At 41.5% G+C, this 18,191-nt stretch overlaps 1 protein-coding gene across 1 annotated transcript in view; it reads right to left on the reverse strand.

Moving 5' to 3' along the window:
* Positions 1 to 6,881: 6,881 nt before the first annotated feature.
* Positions 6,882 to 18,191, reverse strand: part of LOC133009198 (transcription factor SOX-6-like) — a 100,877-nt gene continuing 89,567 nt past the window's right edge. The window contains exons 13-16 of the mRNA XM_061076622.1: positions 13,605 to 13,713; positions 12,470 to 12,640; positions 9,754 to 9,967; positions 6,882 to 7,889 (exon numbers count right to left, since the gene is read on the reverse strand). Of these exons, the coding sequence (XP_060932605.1) occupies positions 7,547 to 7,889; positions 9,754 to 9,967; positions 12,470 to 12,640; positions 13,605 to 13,713 (837 nt within the window). The 3' untranslated portion in view covers positions 6,882 to 7,546. The remainder of the gene's footprint in view (positions 7,890 to 9,753; positions 9,968 to 12,469; positions 12,641 to 13,604; positions 13,714 to 18,191) is intronic.

An 18,191-nucleotide genomic window follows, 5' to 3' on the forward strand; every position in this document is an offset into this window, starting at 1 on the left:
GTAATAAGTTTAGCAGTGCAAGTATATGAGGAGAAATATTTTTCTTTGGTCACACTGTATAATTTCAGGGATACAATAAACACATGCTTTATCCATCCCTTAATTATAATGCTTATCCTTGAGCGCCACGGCCAGCTGACATTGGGCAAGTAGCGTGGCACACATCTCATTCAGGTTGGCAGTGGATAACATGGCTTCAGACAACAACCAATCACGACACACAAAGGCAGGTAGGTTTGAACTTCTTCTACTTGTCTGAAGCAATTACTTGAAGTAAGCATTTATCTTTAGAGCTAGGGTTTGTAATACTAGAAAAGCTAGCCAAAGCAGGCTGCACTTTGATCAGCCCTCGTGTCATAGCTATGCCCCCATACTAACAGGAACGTGCACTGACTGACAACTGCTAATGACCGGCTTGAGGAGAGAGAGCAAAGAGGAGCTTGACATCAACTATACCGTGTCTGAATCACCTCAAAGAAAACATTTAACTCTATCATATTGAACCTAACCAATCATTAGTACTCAAACTAGCATGTTAGCATGGGGGATTTTTTTATTCATAATTTTGTTAGATGCTGCAACATATCGACATATATGACAGTAAAGACTCTGGCCCGGCACAGTGAGAACGTGGGCAGGCAGGTCGGTTATTGACAGACAAGTATGCTGACCTATCATTTCATCCGGTCCAAATTAAGTTATTATTAGAGTTTCAGATACAATTTTGCAACCCTACCTTTGAGGTGTTTTCAGTGGGTTTGCCGTGGGTTAGTGCGATGTGATCCATATCTCAATACCTATTAGATTTATAGCTGTGTGTTTATTTATTCAATTTGCAGATCTTCATATTCCCAAGAGGATACTCACTTTAGTCTTTACCTGATCTATCCTCGAGCCACACCAGGAGGTGCAGATTTGCGGGTTTGAGTGATATTGGCTGGATTTCACTGAAGGATATTCTTAATTAATTAAAGCTAAACTGTTATCATTTAGGATTTTTGCATTCATTTTCCACCTTTGGTTGAATTGTTTCAACCTCATTTTCCTAATCTCTTGAGTGATCTACTGTATAGTTGTAAGTTTTGGGTCGTTTTGCAGTAAAGATCCACGAGAGAACGATACAGTATGAACCAGCAGTGTGATGTGAAGTCATAGGAAAGAATCAGTTGTTAACCACTACACCAAAAACCTTTTTGTGTTTTTAATCCATGCTTTATTTGGAAATCCATCATCACACCAGTTAGCCTAAGTAAATGCAAACTTCTTCTCTTAATCTGTAAAGTCAAACACACAGTGCTCATCCTGACATATGATCAACTCAAGGCAAGTGCAAGGGGTCAATTATTCCCTTTTTGAATCAAGAGCATTGAATGATTAAGCATCATCAGCTCTCAGCTCAAAGAGGATGGCTGTGACCAGTCAGTGCGATTTAATGACTAGTGGAGCCTCCATGATCATAAACAGTGTGGCTTTGATGCCTCATAGATGGAGCCTGCCCAACACGTTTGAAGAGGGCTCCTCCTTTGTAATAGCAAATTGTAATTCTCTTGATCTAGAGGCCTGATCGGTAAGAAGAGAAAAGAAGATTTTGTTCTCTGTACTCTTCAAGATGATTTTTGGAAGCCAAAAAGTGAATTTGCCTGGGGCTTCCATCTAAAACCGGGCTTTCATGAAGAAAGCATGTCATTATGCCTCATCATCTCCAAACATGCCAGAAACCTGTGAGAAAAGAAAGGTGAAATCAAAGCCTTGTAATTACTGCTCAATTGATCACTATGTCAATGTCTTCCTCACCTGAGAAAAAAACAATTATCCTGATAACAAGGCAAACCCTCTCTCTTTATATCTAGTTTGAACCTTTTTCTTTTATTTGTTTGTTAGGTATGAGCAAAGACCTGCACAAGGCTGCGCTCAAGTTGCCCACAGCGACCCCCCCATTGACCTGCAGAGCTGCCAAAGGATCCAAGGATCCTCTTCGGCAAGTTACTGAACCAAAATTTTCCCTGTGCCCCTAGCGCTTGGTGTGTTATAGAGAAAGTGTATAATGGTTTAACCCTCATAAAATGGGTGTAATGCCCATGGTGAAGCTAAATGCAGAACACAGTTACAAGTGATTAATTCAAGATTGATTGTAGAGATGAGGGTTCTGGCAGGCGGAGGCTGAAGGCAAAACAGGAACGGGCGGTTTGCAAGATGGAGCCAAAGAAAGCTGAGCTGTGAGTAGGACTGTATCACCGGCCAGACGGCAAGAGAACCAGCAGATCTCTGAGTGCGACGCTGCGTAGTTCCTGCAGACTTTATCCACCAGACCTCCTTGTATATCGTCTGTAAAAGTCCAGGAGAAGTCAAAATGTGAATCCAGTCGGGGATCCCCCTCAACCGGCTGCTCCACCTCTCACCTGAATAACGCAAAGGATCTGATGCTGTTGTGAACACGTCTGTGCGGAGAACCTCCCGCTTCGTTGTGCATGTGTGAAATGCAAACTCTGGGTGAACTCCGTAGCCAATTCTCTAGATTTTAGCCGTAGGTCAAGTCGGAAAAATGCTCTAGAGAAAGTTACAAATCCTATTTGAATTTTCCGTAGATGTAACCCGTTATAGTTGTAGTGATTGATGCACAAAATCTCATAAATTGGCAACTTTTCTTATCAGAAAGTTACCCTGTATATATTTAATCCCCGGTAATATTGGAATTATGTATTTATTTTAAATTATATGTTGGGTGTTCTCTGTTTAGTAGTGGGATATGATTATATTGCAAGAAAATATGTTCCATAAATCGTATATGATGTATAGTAATAGTTCTATATTGTAGAACATCCTTTTTATGGACAAAACCACAGCCAATTTATGTCTAATTCCTGGGCGTCACCTGCGATTGAGCTTTTTTTGTTAGAGTTAAAAATGTAACTCGATTATAATTGAAAGTTGGTAATTGTTGAATACAAAAGTGTATATGAGGTACTTGCTGTTTAAGATTTAAGATCTACAGTGTGCAGGCAATTTTGAATTAAAAAAGCTGTTGACATTTGGTATGAATTCTGATTGAATTCAATTCAACATGAGACGCAACCACAAGGCTCCAGACCAGATTGTGATGGAGAGCATGATGAGCATCAGACTATTCAAACAGGTACATGTAAAGGTAGTAGGGGCCAATATGTAACCAAACAATTAAAAAACAAAAAAAAAAACCCTAACCCTAACCCTATTAGGTCATCAGGCACATGGAGCTATGGTTGACTTTCTTGCAGGTCGGAGCAACAGCCCCATTAAAGGGTAAGTTCACCCAAAAATGTAAGAAGTAAATGGGTACCACTTCTTTAAATGTAAAAAATCAACAGGAAATAAAAGTAAAATGCATCCATACTGCTCCTGTTGTGTCATCTGAGTGTCCGTAAGCCCTGACATTCATGTTTGACTTGAAACAGTGTCATTTACACCATGTTTTTAGTCTAAACCTCTGATATCCTCCTAGTTACTGCTGCAGCTATCGTGATAACGTGTGAGTAATATGAGAACTCCAGAAAGCTGCACAATAAGGCTAAACACATGGTGTAAATGATGCTGTCCGTAGTCGAATTTTAATGCTGGGGCTCACAGACACTGGGATGACACCACATTTCTGTTGATTTTAATTGTTTGAAGAAGGGGTCGCCATTCTCAACAATTGTTTTTGATTTGGCTGCATTTTGGGAGAACTATCCCTTTAAGATGTCTATGTAAAATGGCAATGTCTTGTTAATAAACAATGTCAATGTTCCAGTTACATAAACAAGACAAGTCTGGTCCAATGATGATAAGGACAGGGTCGCATCTTCTTTAAAGTTCTCATTCCCTTAAAAAATGTTCTGCTTATTGTCAGATGGATGTTTGAACCTGACTCTGCAGTTGACTCATGTAGACAAATTTTCACATTCATCGGCTGATGACACTTTTTTAACCAGGGAAAATAATAATATATTAATTATATTTTTCCATTTTTAAAAAGGTAATTCAACTTTTTGGTGGAAAACCCTTATTACTTTGTTTATGTGTCAAAACAAGCTGAATAGAATGTTAACCAAAATGTGTTTGAGCCACAGTTATGACATTAAGTCAACATGACTATTCTGCTGCTCTGACACCTAATCTGTATGTAGCTGCCAGCAGCTTTAACAACCGGGAAACTAAGTGGAGCTTGAGGATTACATCAGTTTCTTTCAGAGATTAATAAAGTTTGTATGTGCAGCACATACTATACATACAAATGTGAGTATCAAGCAATGAAAAAACTACTGCCCTGCATTGAACTAGTTTAAGGTGCTGAGAGCTCAACCAAGCACACACAGAAACATTCTGTTCACTTGCAAACAGCTAAATGTTCCTGCTGCAGAAAGGGAAAAGGAAATGTAAATTATGATGACTTATTTAATGAGATTAACATTGCAACAGCACAAATATGGTTTTAAACACCCCTCCCAAATAAAAGGAGTGTGTGACAAACTTGCAGGCGCCCCTCACAGGGTGACACTACAGTTGATTTGGGAATTACAATTAGATTTATGATGTGGCTGCATATGGCTGAGCTCTCTGTTTCTCTCTCTGAAAACGCTGGGATTGGCTGCAGTGAGTGCCGGCGCCATGGCGTATACACCACAGCACATTCAGAATGTGTGGCGTTACCTCACACACACACACACACTGACACACACACACACAATGGAACAATAGGCCACATTTACGGTAATGGGCCACCAAAATATAAGACCAAATGGAACAGCTCAATATTAAAAACAGGAATCCTTGTGTTGGAAATTATTGGATCCTTGGAAAATTGAGGGCACTATCTGGAGTACTGGAAATAAGAATTCATGCAGTTACCTGAAACGTGTGCACAGCGCTTTCACACACAAAAGACACGTGTTTCTCTGCAAATAATCGGTTTCATGACATGTTCATTTCTCAATGTTGCACAAAAGTCAAAGAAGCACTTTAGTAAAGAAAATGTCACCTTAACTTTTTATTTATTTATTATTATTTTTTTGATTGTCTTTCTCACCAAGTTTGTACTGACACTTTTTAGAGCCAAAGCTGGCTAATAAATACAATGAAATGTTAAAACGCACAATTGAATTTCAAATACAATACTCATCACAAAAAAAAAAAATGTGTGTGTGACCAAAAGACGTCAGAAGCTGGTCACAACTGACAAGAGCATGAGGTTACCTGAAAGGGATCAGGGGTGATGGGACCACTTTAGGCAACATCGTTTGTTTAAATAAATGAAATGCTTCTAGAGAAAATGGCATTATACTGGTGCCTGGCATGTACGAGGCTTCCTCAAAAGAGACTTTTGACTGTTCTAATTTAGCATGTTGAAAATCAAACAACAACTTCACATTAGTCAATACTGGAAAGAAAAGAAAAAGAAAAAAAACTAAAAACAAACTATTTATATCCAGTGCTTAGGATGTGTATGACACTAACTGAAATCTATATGTATGAGACCTTTTCCCCGTGAGCAAAAACCAATGTAAAAATTGCGAGATATGGTCACAGAGAGTTATATGGAGTCAGAACGCAGCTGAACACAGCACCCAGAAACCACCTGAGGTCACAGGTGTCCAAAATGGAAACGTATTCAAATTGCAGAGAGGGTGGTGAATATAGACAAAAGAAGGAAAAAAAAAGAAAAAAATTACGTTTTAGAGAAAGAATGTGACATCTGAGTAAAATGGAGGAAAAAATCGTTCAAACCCAGCATGGTGCTGACCAAAGAGGAACATCTCGCTCCAGACTGTGGAAAACTTGTGTGATCCGACCAAAGGTTGTGACTGAGAGAAAATGATGCACCATTTTTTCCTCCATTCTTCTCTTAATAATTTACTTGTCTTCAAAATATACATGCGATGTAGAAAAAGGTACCCTTTTCGAAATAACAGACCTATTAGTACCATTTATTTGCATCTATATAATTATTTTTTTTAAACAATTTGGTGTATCTTTCCCACATGATGCGGAGAAGACGTTAAAAAAATATTAACAAACTAATACAAATATTAACATTATGCACATCTTTGTACCGATTGAAAACACAGTTAATAACTCTTATCCTACAGTATATGTTCTTCGTGGGGCTGCTTCTTCCCCTTCGTTATGATGCTGAAGGTTCACTTTTAAGACTGAATTATTATTATATATTAAGTGTATATTAAGGTAGAAATCAAACCATAGCATGACTTGACAAATGATCAAAGTCGGGCTTCAGTACACCATAATGCGCTGCATTTGTTGCACATCGTGGTAAGTGTTTGGCCTCAAAGAACAATGGGCAATGCGGTTCTTGAAAGCACTACTACAATGGAATAGAGGAACAGACTCATACAATTCTACTCTTCTAAAAGCCAGAGGGTCCGCCACTGAGTGACGCGAAATGTGTGGATGTGTGTGAATGACTGAGACAGTGCGATGAAAACAAATCTTCCCTGAGGAGGGAAGACAGCAGGTACCAAGCAGGAGCTCATCTCATCAGATAGAGACAGCTGATTGTATAAGACTTTTTTGCAGCATTGGAAGTTAAGACTACGACATCCAGAGTGAATGTGAATGGAGGTTTGGCACATTTGAATTAAATCCGTACAATGTCTGGGTACTAATAATAATAATAATAACAATAATAATAATAATAATAATAGATATATAAGGGATGTTGCTCCCCATATTTCTTGACAGTCTAAAAAAGTCCTACCACTCTTTTTATATGAAAACAAACAAAACAAAACAAAACAAAAACACATTCACAAGCTGGCACATCATACCTGAGCTGGGATATTAAAAAAAAAAAGATCTAACAGTTATGTAAGCAGTTTGTCAGAAACAAGATGTCGATGCACTGTAAATGTAAGAAAACAAAAGTAAGACTATAAGATTACATGAGCTAGGATTTATATTAAAACTTTTCAAATTTCAAGTTCCGACAGTCCAGAGTTTGTACAGGCAGTGACCTGTCAGAAAAAAAGTCTATTGAACAAAAACAACAACGAAAAACAAAAAAAAGAAAACACAAAGATGTAAATACATAATGATAAAAACTAATTCACTCCTTAAACATTTAAGACCAAATAGCGTTTGAAGACCAATTCCTGATGCTTCAAAATCCATGCATGCTCTTTACAAACCACACAGCATTGTGTTTGTCGTTCATTTGTTCTGTTTCCCATTCTCTCTCACTCTCGCTCTCCTAGCTCTTGTTAAGATTGTCGGCGTGTAGGAAAAGTGAAGTTCGTCGTCAGCTGGATGTCTGAGTGTCTCTTCGGCTTGTGTTCTCGGGTCACATTCTTCAGCCCTGTTCTTCAACTTGACATCCATCAATAAACTGTCCATAACTTTCTGAGCATGTCCGCTGAGTGTGTGTCCTGTCTGGGCACGCTCAGCGCATGACGCAGCATGTCCTAAATGTTTGCCTGAAGGTCTCTGTAATAAACTATGTTTTCTTAAAAAGTGTTTCTGAGTATAACGGGAGGTTTAAATTTTTCTCTTTTTACAACTCACACCCTGAGAACACTCAGTTGGCACTGATGACCTCCCGCGTCTCACGGTCACTGCTATAGTCTGACTTCGGCTCATCATCAAAGTCTTCGTACATGTCCATTTCCTCGTCTCCATTGGCGGGATCGCTGGGCAGAGCCAAGGCTCTGACTCCGCCGCCATTGCTGCCTCCAACTGGCTCGGACTTTACCACGTATGTGCTCTGAATGACGGGGATGGCCAGTTCAGGGCTGGCTGAGTTGCTGGAGCAGTCTGAGGTCAGGTGTGGGGATGGCGTGGCTGTCGTCGCCATGGTTATGGCACCGGGGTAAACTCCTACCCCTACTTGGCTGTTGCCAAGAGGAATTTGTGGCTGAGGCCTGGGAAACAAGGGAAGAGAGAAAAGGAAGGATGTTAAAAAAAAATGGTATTAGACAAAAATAATTATATTTAATTAAAAATTAAAAAATATTTATAAAAAAGGATACACATCCTCAGGGGAACTTGAATTTCTGTATATAATTGCATGTCAATCAATGTGATATTTGAGGGTGGAAATTACTTCACACAAAATAATAGGTAACACACAAATCAATTACGTTCTTTCAAATAAATTTTACATCTGCATTTTCTAAATTTAAGTTTAACAAATTTAATTAATTTGTGTGTTACACATTGGAATGATTTTTTGAGTTTATATTATTTCGCTGCATACAGAGACATAGTAACAGTTACAAATCGGTACATAGACAAGCTCGTTCTGCCAGCTCACAGCAGCATGGAGCTAAATAACCTGTTAAGATACGGGTGGAATGAGGGTGAACGTACATCACTCAGCCCGGCCCTCTGGCTCCTCAAATGAGACGCATAAAGCAGGAAGATTGCTGTCACTTTTCTCACCTCACACTTCTCCCTCCTCTGTCTCCCGAAACAATTACCGCCGCACGGCCTGACAGACCCATTTGCACATTAAAACAACACTGGATTACTTGTATGGAATGCGCCAGAGCCTTGCTGTGTACTGGCTCCTAGACGCTGGGTGATTTAGCTTTGATTGAAAGTCCAGGCCTAAAGAATCATAAGCCCAGTTTTTCTTGCATTTACTTGACCACACACAGTAAATGTGGCATTTAGCTTGTGACGTCTGCCTCGCTCTTGTTCCCTCTCAAACATCTGCTTACATTTCATATTCCACTATGTCTGTCTGTGTCCAATTTCACTGCCCGCAAGCGCCCGGCATTGTCCTAATTTAATAAATGACAAGCTATTAAAAATCGCTCCTATTCAAAGCCGTGGCCTCTGGTAAATCCATCTCAAACACAGGCCACTGTGATGGCTTTAAACACATCCATGGCTGGTTCCCATTAAGACAATGCCACTGTTATTCCCCTCGCCGCGCGCGCTACACTCGAAAAAATGTAAAGCTCTTCAGAAAACGTTTAAAGGGTTTTGCAGATAGAACCACAGGAGGCTCAGAGAAAAACCTTTCATAAAGGCTCCATAAACCCTGATAGTCCGTCCACAAGCCTCCAACAAATATAAGTATAAGTAAAAAAAAATCAAAATATCAGAATAATAAAAAAAGAAAAATACATTCTTAATAACATGTTGTTGCTTCATATTTTATCTGAGCAATTCTTTTCGTTTTTTTTTTCAAATTAGCCCTATTCAGGCCAAGGAGGCTGACAGGAAGGTCTGTTTATTAAAGAGACGACCGCACTGAGAGGTCACAGGTGCAGTAAGAGAGTCATGGTCTTCTTGAGCAACACACAAAGCCAGTCTGTGATCCAAGGCTCGTGTCTGTCAATGCACAATAGTCTGTGAAATGTGCAAATGTCTTATGCATATACTGCAGTGATGGACAAGGTGTGCTGGACGAGCCACGTCTGAGAAAATAGACCTTGTATTAAAAAAAATACTGATGTAATACAGAGAATTCAGTTGTTAACAGGATACTGTGCTGTAATTCTGCTCTATATATATCCTCAGCAAGTCAGTCACCAGGAGTGAAGAAATATGCTCAATGAGTGGCTCCTTATTTCTGGGATATAAATCAAACAACCAAAAATGATTACACTCCGCTGCCATTCGAAGGTCCCAACCATGTAAATTAGCCTCGTTTAAAATTCAATTTTAAAACCACACAAAGGGGGGAAAAAACTGCAGCTTCTTGTCGAACTAGTGTGAGCACTTATATAAAAAGCTACCTGATGTTCAGGGGCAGTGTTTCGCTCTGCTACTCACCCCACAAAGAACTGCCTCATCTCCTGGCGCCGTGACCTCATCATCTGCTTGTACTCTCCGATGCGCAGCTTCTTGCCGTCGATGATGCAGGTTCTCTTGGGCCGCGGCTTGTACTTGTAGTTGGGGTATTTCTCCAGGTGGATCTTGCTCAGACGGGCCTGCTCCTCATAGTACGGCTGCTTCTCCTGGTTGGTCATGGATTTCCAGCGAGAGCCTGGAGCGAGGGATTGAAATGTGGATTTAGTCTCTGGTGTTGCTTTACTTTGAATCGCTATGTCGTAAAACATGCTATGTCTGTGTGTTAAGAAATACACTTAATGCACATTAAATGTGAAAATATCTGTATATTAACTGCATATTAGTCATTAAGTATTGCACTGCTTAATCGATTTTATAGTATTCCGGTTTGTTCTCAAATGAGACACTGCAGTTCATATCTACCCTGTGCCTTTTTGACTGTGTAATAATAGTTGTGTACTTATAAATTGCGTTACATATATGTTGTGTACTTATATGTCTGCTAGAATGTTTACACTGGGTTTCAAGGAGAAATGACATTTCAACCCTATCCATGCCCATATGGCAGAATTGACAGAAGATGACTTTGAGTTTTGAGTGTTGAAAAAGGTTTTGACAAGCTTTTGTTAACAGTGAGTTTGCGGTGAAATAGATGAAATGGCCACTGAAACAGCGATCCAGCAGGACTAACACACTGCCATTTCAGCTGCACAATACTTCAATCATTCGACGGAGACCCCGGTAAAGACACAAAAGCCAGCGTTTTCTCCTGGTGGAAAATGATCATGTGAACAAACACAACTGACTCTTGAACCAAGGAGGCTGTTTAAAGTCAGGAGTGGATTACACTCTGCTCCCTCTTCGCCTCAGAAGAATGATTCATTGTGTACTTGTTATTTTCCTTGGTGAGAGCACCTTCTGAACAAGTGGACGGGGCCATTACTGCAGGAATGCAGGACATCTGCGAAGCACTCCGGCAACTCATTATACACACGCTGCCTCGCTCCTCTGTTTATCAAGGTTTATCAAAAACTGCTCTTGTACTTTTCTGACACAGGAAACAGGGAGGTGTTTTTTTTAGGCAAACCACTCCCGGACATCCAGCTGTGTTATTATGTTGGAAAGACGTACATTGTGCACACACACATGCAGCGATGTTAAAGTACACAATTGTGCACTTTGAGTTTTGCTTTTTGTTCCAGTGTCACCACAGTCGCGTGATGATTATCTAGAAAATGATCAGTGTTTCAAACCAGCAGGAGCTCCTTGTTCGTATTTGACTGTAATCACGGCTATTTGAATTCGCATTTGAATTTGAATCCCGTCACTGATATCCTTGGATATCTATAAATAAGTAAAAACATTCGCTTTGCACGACACAATCCTTCCCTTTATCAGAGCCCGTTCGAAGCTGTAAGTCAGTGCGACAGCCCCACCTAAGAAAAAGCACTTTGTTAGCGTTGCTCAGGAGGAGCATTTACATTCAGCCACCCTCAGGTTCACTGGAGCCCTGCGGCGGACAGTGGAAGCCTTACCAACGTTTCAGGAAGAAACGTTACGCTCAGTACCGTGTGAATGGCTATCTGTGTCGAGGTGGTTAGTATCAACACGGCTGCTTTTTAACTGAATGCATCCATCACACTAGTCAGGCCGACACAGTGGAGCTCTGTGTGTGGAGCGTTCCAGGTCGAACAACACTGGTGCTTCTTATAATGCGCCGAATATTGGTGAGAAACCCTGTGAACTGTAGCAAATAGTGGCAGAGTGAGCTAATGAGCAGAGAGGCCGACCTTGAAAGAAATTCACAGATTCGAGGGGGGACATCAGCGGCCAGAAGCACTGTCATTGAAAACAAGATAATGGAAGGATGCAAAAGCACTTCTGTGGCCCGACGATTTTTGTTCATTAAGTGTTTGTGAGAGTGCATCTGTAAGGTGTGCAGCGACTGAGAACATTGTTCTTGTTTTTATCCAAAAAGCGCCTCAATTTGTCTGGCATCATTCATTCATATTTGCAAATGGGTCCCTCTTGTTGGTGGATTCGACAGACCTCGCCACATCAGGCCGCCATCTTGGATGTTAATAAAAATGCCTCAGCTCCACTCCCGTTGGAGCAGCTCAGAAAATGCATCAAGTGACAAAATGTTGGAGCACAAATGTGAGGATAATACGAATGGGGGGGTTGATTTTGTCCCCTTGTAAAAAACAAATAATTAAATTACAGATTTAACTACTTTAATAACCAAAAGAAACATTTTAAGCTCAAAGCACAATTACTTTACCCCATGTACAAATTAGTTAAAAGCTCTGAAGGCACAAACCTCCACCGGGGCTAATCCCCTATCCCATGTCAAAGCAGTGTTTCCCATTAGTTATCTAGACTGTGGCAGCTCACTATGTTCTAATTTGTCCTGCCACAGTTTCATAATGAACCAAAACAATTTTGACCCTTCTCATTATAACATAACAGATCTCTAACATGCTGATTTGCACTGCTGCTACATTGTTAAGCTGTGTGCCTTTCGATTTGCTGTGTGTTCTGTTGTATCATCTTAAAAGGTTTGTGTGTCCAGCGCAAACTTTCAGCTGCAGTTGTTCACGTCCATGTCTCTGTCACTTGTCTTGTGCACGTGCACCCCCCGTACCACCAAAGGTTGAAATAATTCTGTGGTCTTTCGTATAAAGATATAATATCTCACCGAGGATCTTGCTGATGTTAGAGTTGTGCATGTCGGGGAAAGTCTGCAGGATCTTCCTCCTCTCGTCTTTGGCCCAAACCATGAAGGCGTTCATGGGCCTCTTGATGTGGGGCTCGGCGCTGTTCCTGCCTCGCGCCTCCCTGAACACTCGGGCCTCTGTGACATTATTCCCTATGTGACACAAAGAAATGTCATTTTCTACATGTTTGTCATCGTCACATACTTTCACACTTTAAATGTTCAAGGCAGCAATGAGGATGAGCTCTTCCTGTTTGTTTCTTCCCTCCTGAGGCCCCTTGTAGGAGGATGTATAATAAATGTCTGATGGGGGTCTTGTCGGGATGCCCTCAACATGTTTGCACAAACAGACGGTATCTCAATGCCTATGCTCCCATATTTACTTGTCTGACTCTAAACTAAACCACGATGAGCACTCCTCAACCCTGTAAACAGTGGTGCTTTATGAGAAACAGATGGGTGGAGGGAAACAGTCAGTGTCCTCACACCACTTTCAGTGAAAGACATAGTGATATAGTTCTTATTTGCGCTAAACTCTCTTGACCATTACAGACTCGCTGCCTGTTTTCACCTGCTTTTGTTTGCATATTTGTACCGGGTGGGATCTTGTGTCACAAACACTAGCTGCGGAGAAAAGGAGGAGAATTCAGCCTCTTGTGTACTCGAAGGAATAATAACAGTGTAAAAAAAAATGTCAAGAGCGTAAAATGTTGACATTGAGCACTCTGTTTAGCTGTGGAGGGTGTCCTTCACCTTCCTGTCCCTCCTAGCTTCCTGAGGAGCACAATAAATATTTGTACTTGCTAAATACCTGTATGTCCTGGCTCTTCGTCGTCATCAAAGCTCCATGATACAAAGTTACTAGAAGTAGGGCCTCTTCTGTAAGGGGCCCACTGAGTTAAGGGTCACTGGTATTAATTTAGTCTGAACAGGATGCGACTGCTTCTAACTAGACTCTTCAATACTCCAGCAACTCGTTTCCCTTTAGGCTTCCATTATCTGTCCTGCTTTTTAGAATTCTAAATTACCGAGATTGTAAGGAACAAAAATGCAAGAGACAGATGAGGATAAAAGGGAAGGGCAATAAAAAACACAGATGGGCAGCAGTAGTGCTCACCATCCAGATCCTCTGGTCTCGTCAGGTCGATGACCCGGTGGACCATCTTCCCAGCATCCTCTCCGAGCTTCCCCAGGTGCTGGCTCAGCGTCTCATAATGCAGCCGCTCCTGCAATTCAAGAAGAGGTTTCAGGGGTTAGCACAAGCAAGCAGAGAATCTGAAACGAGTGCTTGATAAATGTCCCCCAGAAATACACTTTTATGAAGTTTTCATTTTCAATCAGTTTCTTAATATTTAGTGTCTGGATCAACATGTCTGGCATCTGTTCATTTGGGGGACCCCGGACGACTTCAGTCGCGATGACAATATAACTAATCGCTGGTTTGAATTGGCATGGAGGACATTTTTTGTTACTGTATCTGAGCTAAATGAGTAATGATGTTGGTTATGCCATTAGCTAATAGACAAGTCATAGCTGCTCCAAAGCGGTGCTAATCATCGGCGTCCTCCCGAACCTCTCTGTGTCTCTGTCTTCTTTGCCTGCCACTTCTCTTCTGAGACAAATAACTTCTACCAGCAGCCGGCCCCAGGGCCTTCCAGCTAAAATTACCCCACCACACTCCCAAACTGTGGTGGAAAACATCGAACCCTCCGCACAGCTACCGCACATCCACACTCCTCCTCTGCTCTCCTCTCCCCTCGTCTTCTCCTCTGACCCCCCTCCCTCCCCCTCAGCTCTCCTCCTTTTTTCTGGTGACAGAGGCATTTTGTTTGACGCAAGGAATGGTTGCCGGATGAAGTCATGCCACGGTAGCCGCTGGCAGAGTTGGTGGAACTTAAGCGCTGGTGTGTATGTGAGAGTGTGTGTGCGCGCGTGTGTGTCTGTGTTTATAGATGAGGAGTCGGCGCGGGCCAATGTCAGCACTACGGCAGGGCTGTAATCAGGCCCACCACAGAACATGTGCCTGGGCAGTGCCATGCTCACCGCAGGAAGCAACCGCCTAACAAAGGACTAAAGAAACGAGAGAAAGAGGGAATGACAGAATGAGATGGAGAGAGGGGAGCAAAAGCAAAAAAGAGGAGTGGAACGGAAAACTATAGTCCAGAGACAAGAATAGGGTTCAGAGTCGAATGAGAAGTCCTTTAAACGCTTGTAGTGCTAAACAATAGCTTGGAGAAAGAGATGTCTCCTCATGATGATAATGTCTGACTTCTGGAAGTGAGTCTAGCTTTGGTTCTCTCCATGAAAAAATCAGATAATAAATTTAATTTAGCTTAAAAAATTATGTTAACCAAAATTACCAAACTGTGCATAGAATCTCAGTCGCACCACAAGACATCATTTTCAAACCTATAATAAGTTTTGAGTCTGTTACTGGTAAATGGGAGGAGGCCGACGGAAAACAAATGCAGAGTATAAAGACAGGACTTTGGAAAAATGAACCAGGACAGCCTCATTGGAGGTGGACCGATCCAAACTGCAGATTAACAGCAGACCTGGGTCCAAATTTGCAAATATTCCCTGCGGTTGGTCGACTTTGGTCTACTTGAAAGTCCTTGTGGCATATGCAATAAGGAACTGTCTTTGCCTTGTTAAGGCAAAACGGGAAAAGGTCCGTCTCTGATACTGGACAGTTGCCTTTTGGACAAACATTACAGAGCAGCTTTTTAAACTCCATTTGTATTGTCTGCTCTATTGAATAAGGCTCCACTTCTTTAACACTGCTTACAGGGGAAACTTTTGCCTGGCACCACTTTGGCTTTGGCACAGTCAAACTCACCCACGGCACGATTGATATTCTATTATTATTTAAGCCAGGTCTGAATTAGCGAGCACTTAACTTGGAAGCTGACTAACCAAGGACGTAATTAATTAAACACAATGAAACCAAGGAGAAGACAAATTAAAAAACATCAAGTTAAATTAAAAAACAGAAGTAAAGTGGAGCATTCCCATTAATCAGTACAAACAAGTACTGCAGAAACAAATCACATCTGCGCTGCTCAAGTATTTTTAAACACACTATTCCTTTCACTGGGTCCGGAGCTTAATATTGCTGCTGAATGTATATTTCTAAATTTAAGAGACACTCGACTCTTTTTGTTCCGCCTGGTCTCTCCTCGCTTTGGCATTTGCTTCTCTACCGTTGCTAAGGCGACGCTCTATAAACTTCACTGTATTTTTTTAATCCACAACGCATTGAGCTCATTACCACAGTTACAACTCGCCTACCGCCAGCACGGCCTGCCTCCAACTGACCCGCAACCGTTTACTGTCTCCTCCCGGACCAATCAAGTTTGGCAACCTTGTCTGTACCCCCCTCCCTGCTCCCAGCTTTCTCTCTCTCCTCTCATTTTCTTCATCTTTCTTTCTCTATTTCCTTTTCCAGACTTCGCTGTGTGTCGATAGAGCTGTCAGTCAGCCCCGGCCTGTTTTTTTTGTTTTTTTTTCTCCCCTCCATCTACTTTTCACCATTCCTCTTATTCATAGCCCTTAACACCCCAACACCAACCCTCCACCCTTTGAAGCTCCAATCCCAAAAGAAGTAGACACTCAACAGTCTATTTGCAGGTGCCAGACTCAGCTCTGTAGTGTACATATATCATTCAGCCCTCAAATACAGCAACATTACGTCGACCTTTAATCAAGACTTGGAACCGTCTGAGCTGTCGGGTTCACAAGCTCGCTTCCTACACAGACCAAACTCGCCAGGGCAGCCAATATAAACGTCTATACAACCATTTCCTCCCTCCCCTCCTCCTTCCAGACGTCTTACGCTATTCCAACAGAAACTGCAAGCGTGCTGACCGACTACATTTAACAGGATACAGACACAAGACAAAATAAAAAAAGATTATTAAAAATTGTTGGATCTGGTAAAGTTTAACGTTAAACATACAAAGGTTAAGAAGAAAATCTTCCTGATTGTAAACTTATTGAAAGTTACTTAAAAGTTAATTGATGAACGTTTCACATTTCAACCTGTCCAAACCCTCAGCCTCCTCTCTGTGCAGCTTATTACATTGATTCTTTGGTCAACTTAAGTTATGAGAACGATGTGTGTGTCCCCATCATACTGTACGAGTGATTGTGTGCAGGACCATTGGGGAAAAAGCAAAACAAAAAACCTTGTTATGTGGCCTGTAGATTTACCTAAGCTCCGTCTGCCATACCCCAAATTTCCAGCTAACGGAAACAGGAAGAGTAGTCCCTCCTTATTCAAAGCAGTGTATTTTTGTGTAATGCATAGCCCTACACTATCACACTACAATCTGAGCTGGACTCTGTTCTATTATAAAGAATTTACCGGGACAAATGGCACATTTTGATGTTTTTATTTCAGACATGAAAAGGGAATTTTGCGCCAACCTCTCCAAAACGTAATGTTTTCCTTCAAGTGGTCTTCCGGAGTGTTTTGTGGGTGTTTAGAAAAAAAGTCCTCGTTCTTTTGCACACACACATGAAGGCAAACAGACAAAACATACATGCACACACCCACACAGTTATACACAGTGGCTATTTCAGTGAGCTTTGGCAGCCGCAGGCCAGCTGGAAGCAACGTAAGCGTAAGGTGATACTCAACAATGCCACTAACTGGCCAGGCCTCTTGTGTGTACACCGGCTATAATGACATTAACATGGCCAAGGCCAGTACAGAGCCAGTACACACACGCACACAGGCACACACACTGCCACACACATACACACACACACACACACACACACACACACACACACACACACACACACACACACACACACACACACACACACACACACACACACACACACACACAAGGGAGTCCGGGTTCTGTTTCAGCTCTCAGAGAAATGTCTATGTCGTCTATGCCTGAAATGAATGCTGTGGGCCAAAAATACACAAACAGAAAGCGAAATAAACACATACACACACGACACAGCGACGACCCTCTTTAAGTCAGATCAGCACAGGCAATAAATAGCCCAATGTTCTCAAAGATACTGTTTACAGCAGTTGTCTCATTCCAAAGAAGCTGAATACACTGTGTTAGTACAACTAGAAGACGTGGGCACAGCTTTAAAGTTTCAAAGGGGAAGATGTGAGTAACAAATATATATTCAATGAGCAGAAAACAACACAGAAATCCAAGGTAAAGAGAAAGCGCTGGTCTCGCTGCCTCCCGAGGTGGAATGGGTGAGTCACACTCTCAGTATCCAGCAAGTTCCATCCATGAATTGTTTAAGACAGAGCAAAGCCTTTGCGAGCTTCAGAAAAAAAGAGACACACGTGCAAAAAAAAACCCTTCACCATCCCAAAGACAAATTTATGTATTTAAAGCTGAAAGAAAGAGTCTTTGAGCTGCTGTTGTTAGGGAACCAATAACAAACTGACAACAAACACAGAGGCCTGCTGTCATCTACGAACCGGAAACAATTACTTTGAGACTTTCCAAATGAGCTTTTTATTAGGAGACATGGACCTATAAACCAAATTACTGCATTGCTTTGGTTTTGTTCCTATAGTTGGAAAGTATAGAGCTTAAGAAGAGTGTCGGGCTCTCCTTGCAAAACACTCACCTTAATCTGTGATCATTTCAGAATCAACTTTTTGGAAAAAGCTCTTTTAAGCACAAACTTGTTTGGAAACATTGCTCTGATTTTTTTG

The sequence above is a fragment of the Limanda limanda genome, chromosome 8 (assembly GCF_963576545.1).
Source record: "Limanda limanda chromosome 8, fLimLim1.1, whole genome shotgun sequence".
NCBI lineage: Eukaryota > Metazoa > Chordata > Actinopteri > Pleuronectiformes > Pleuronectidae > Limanda > Limanda limanda.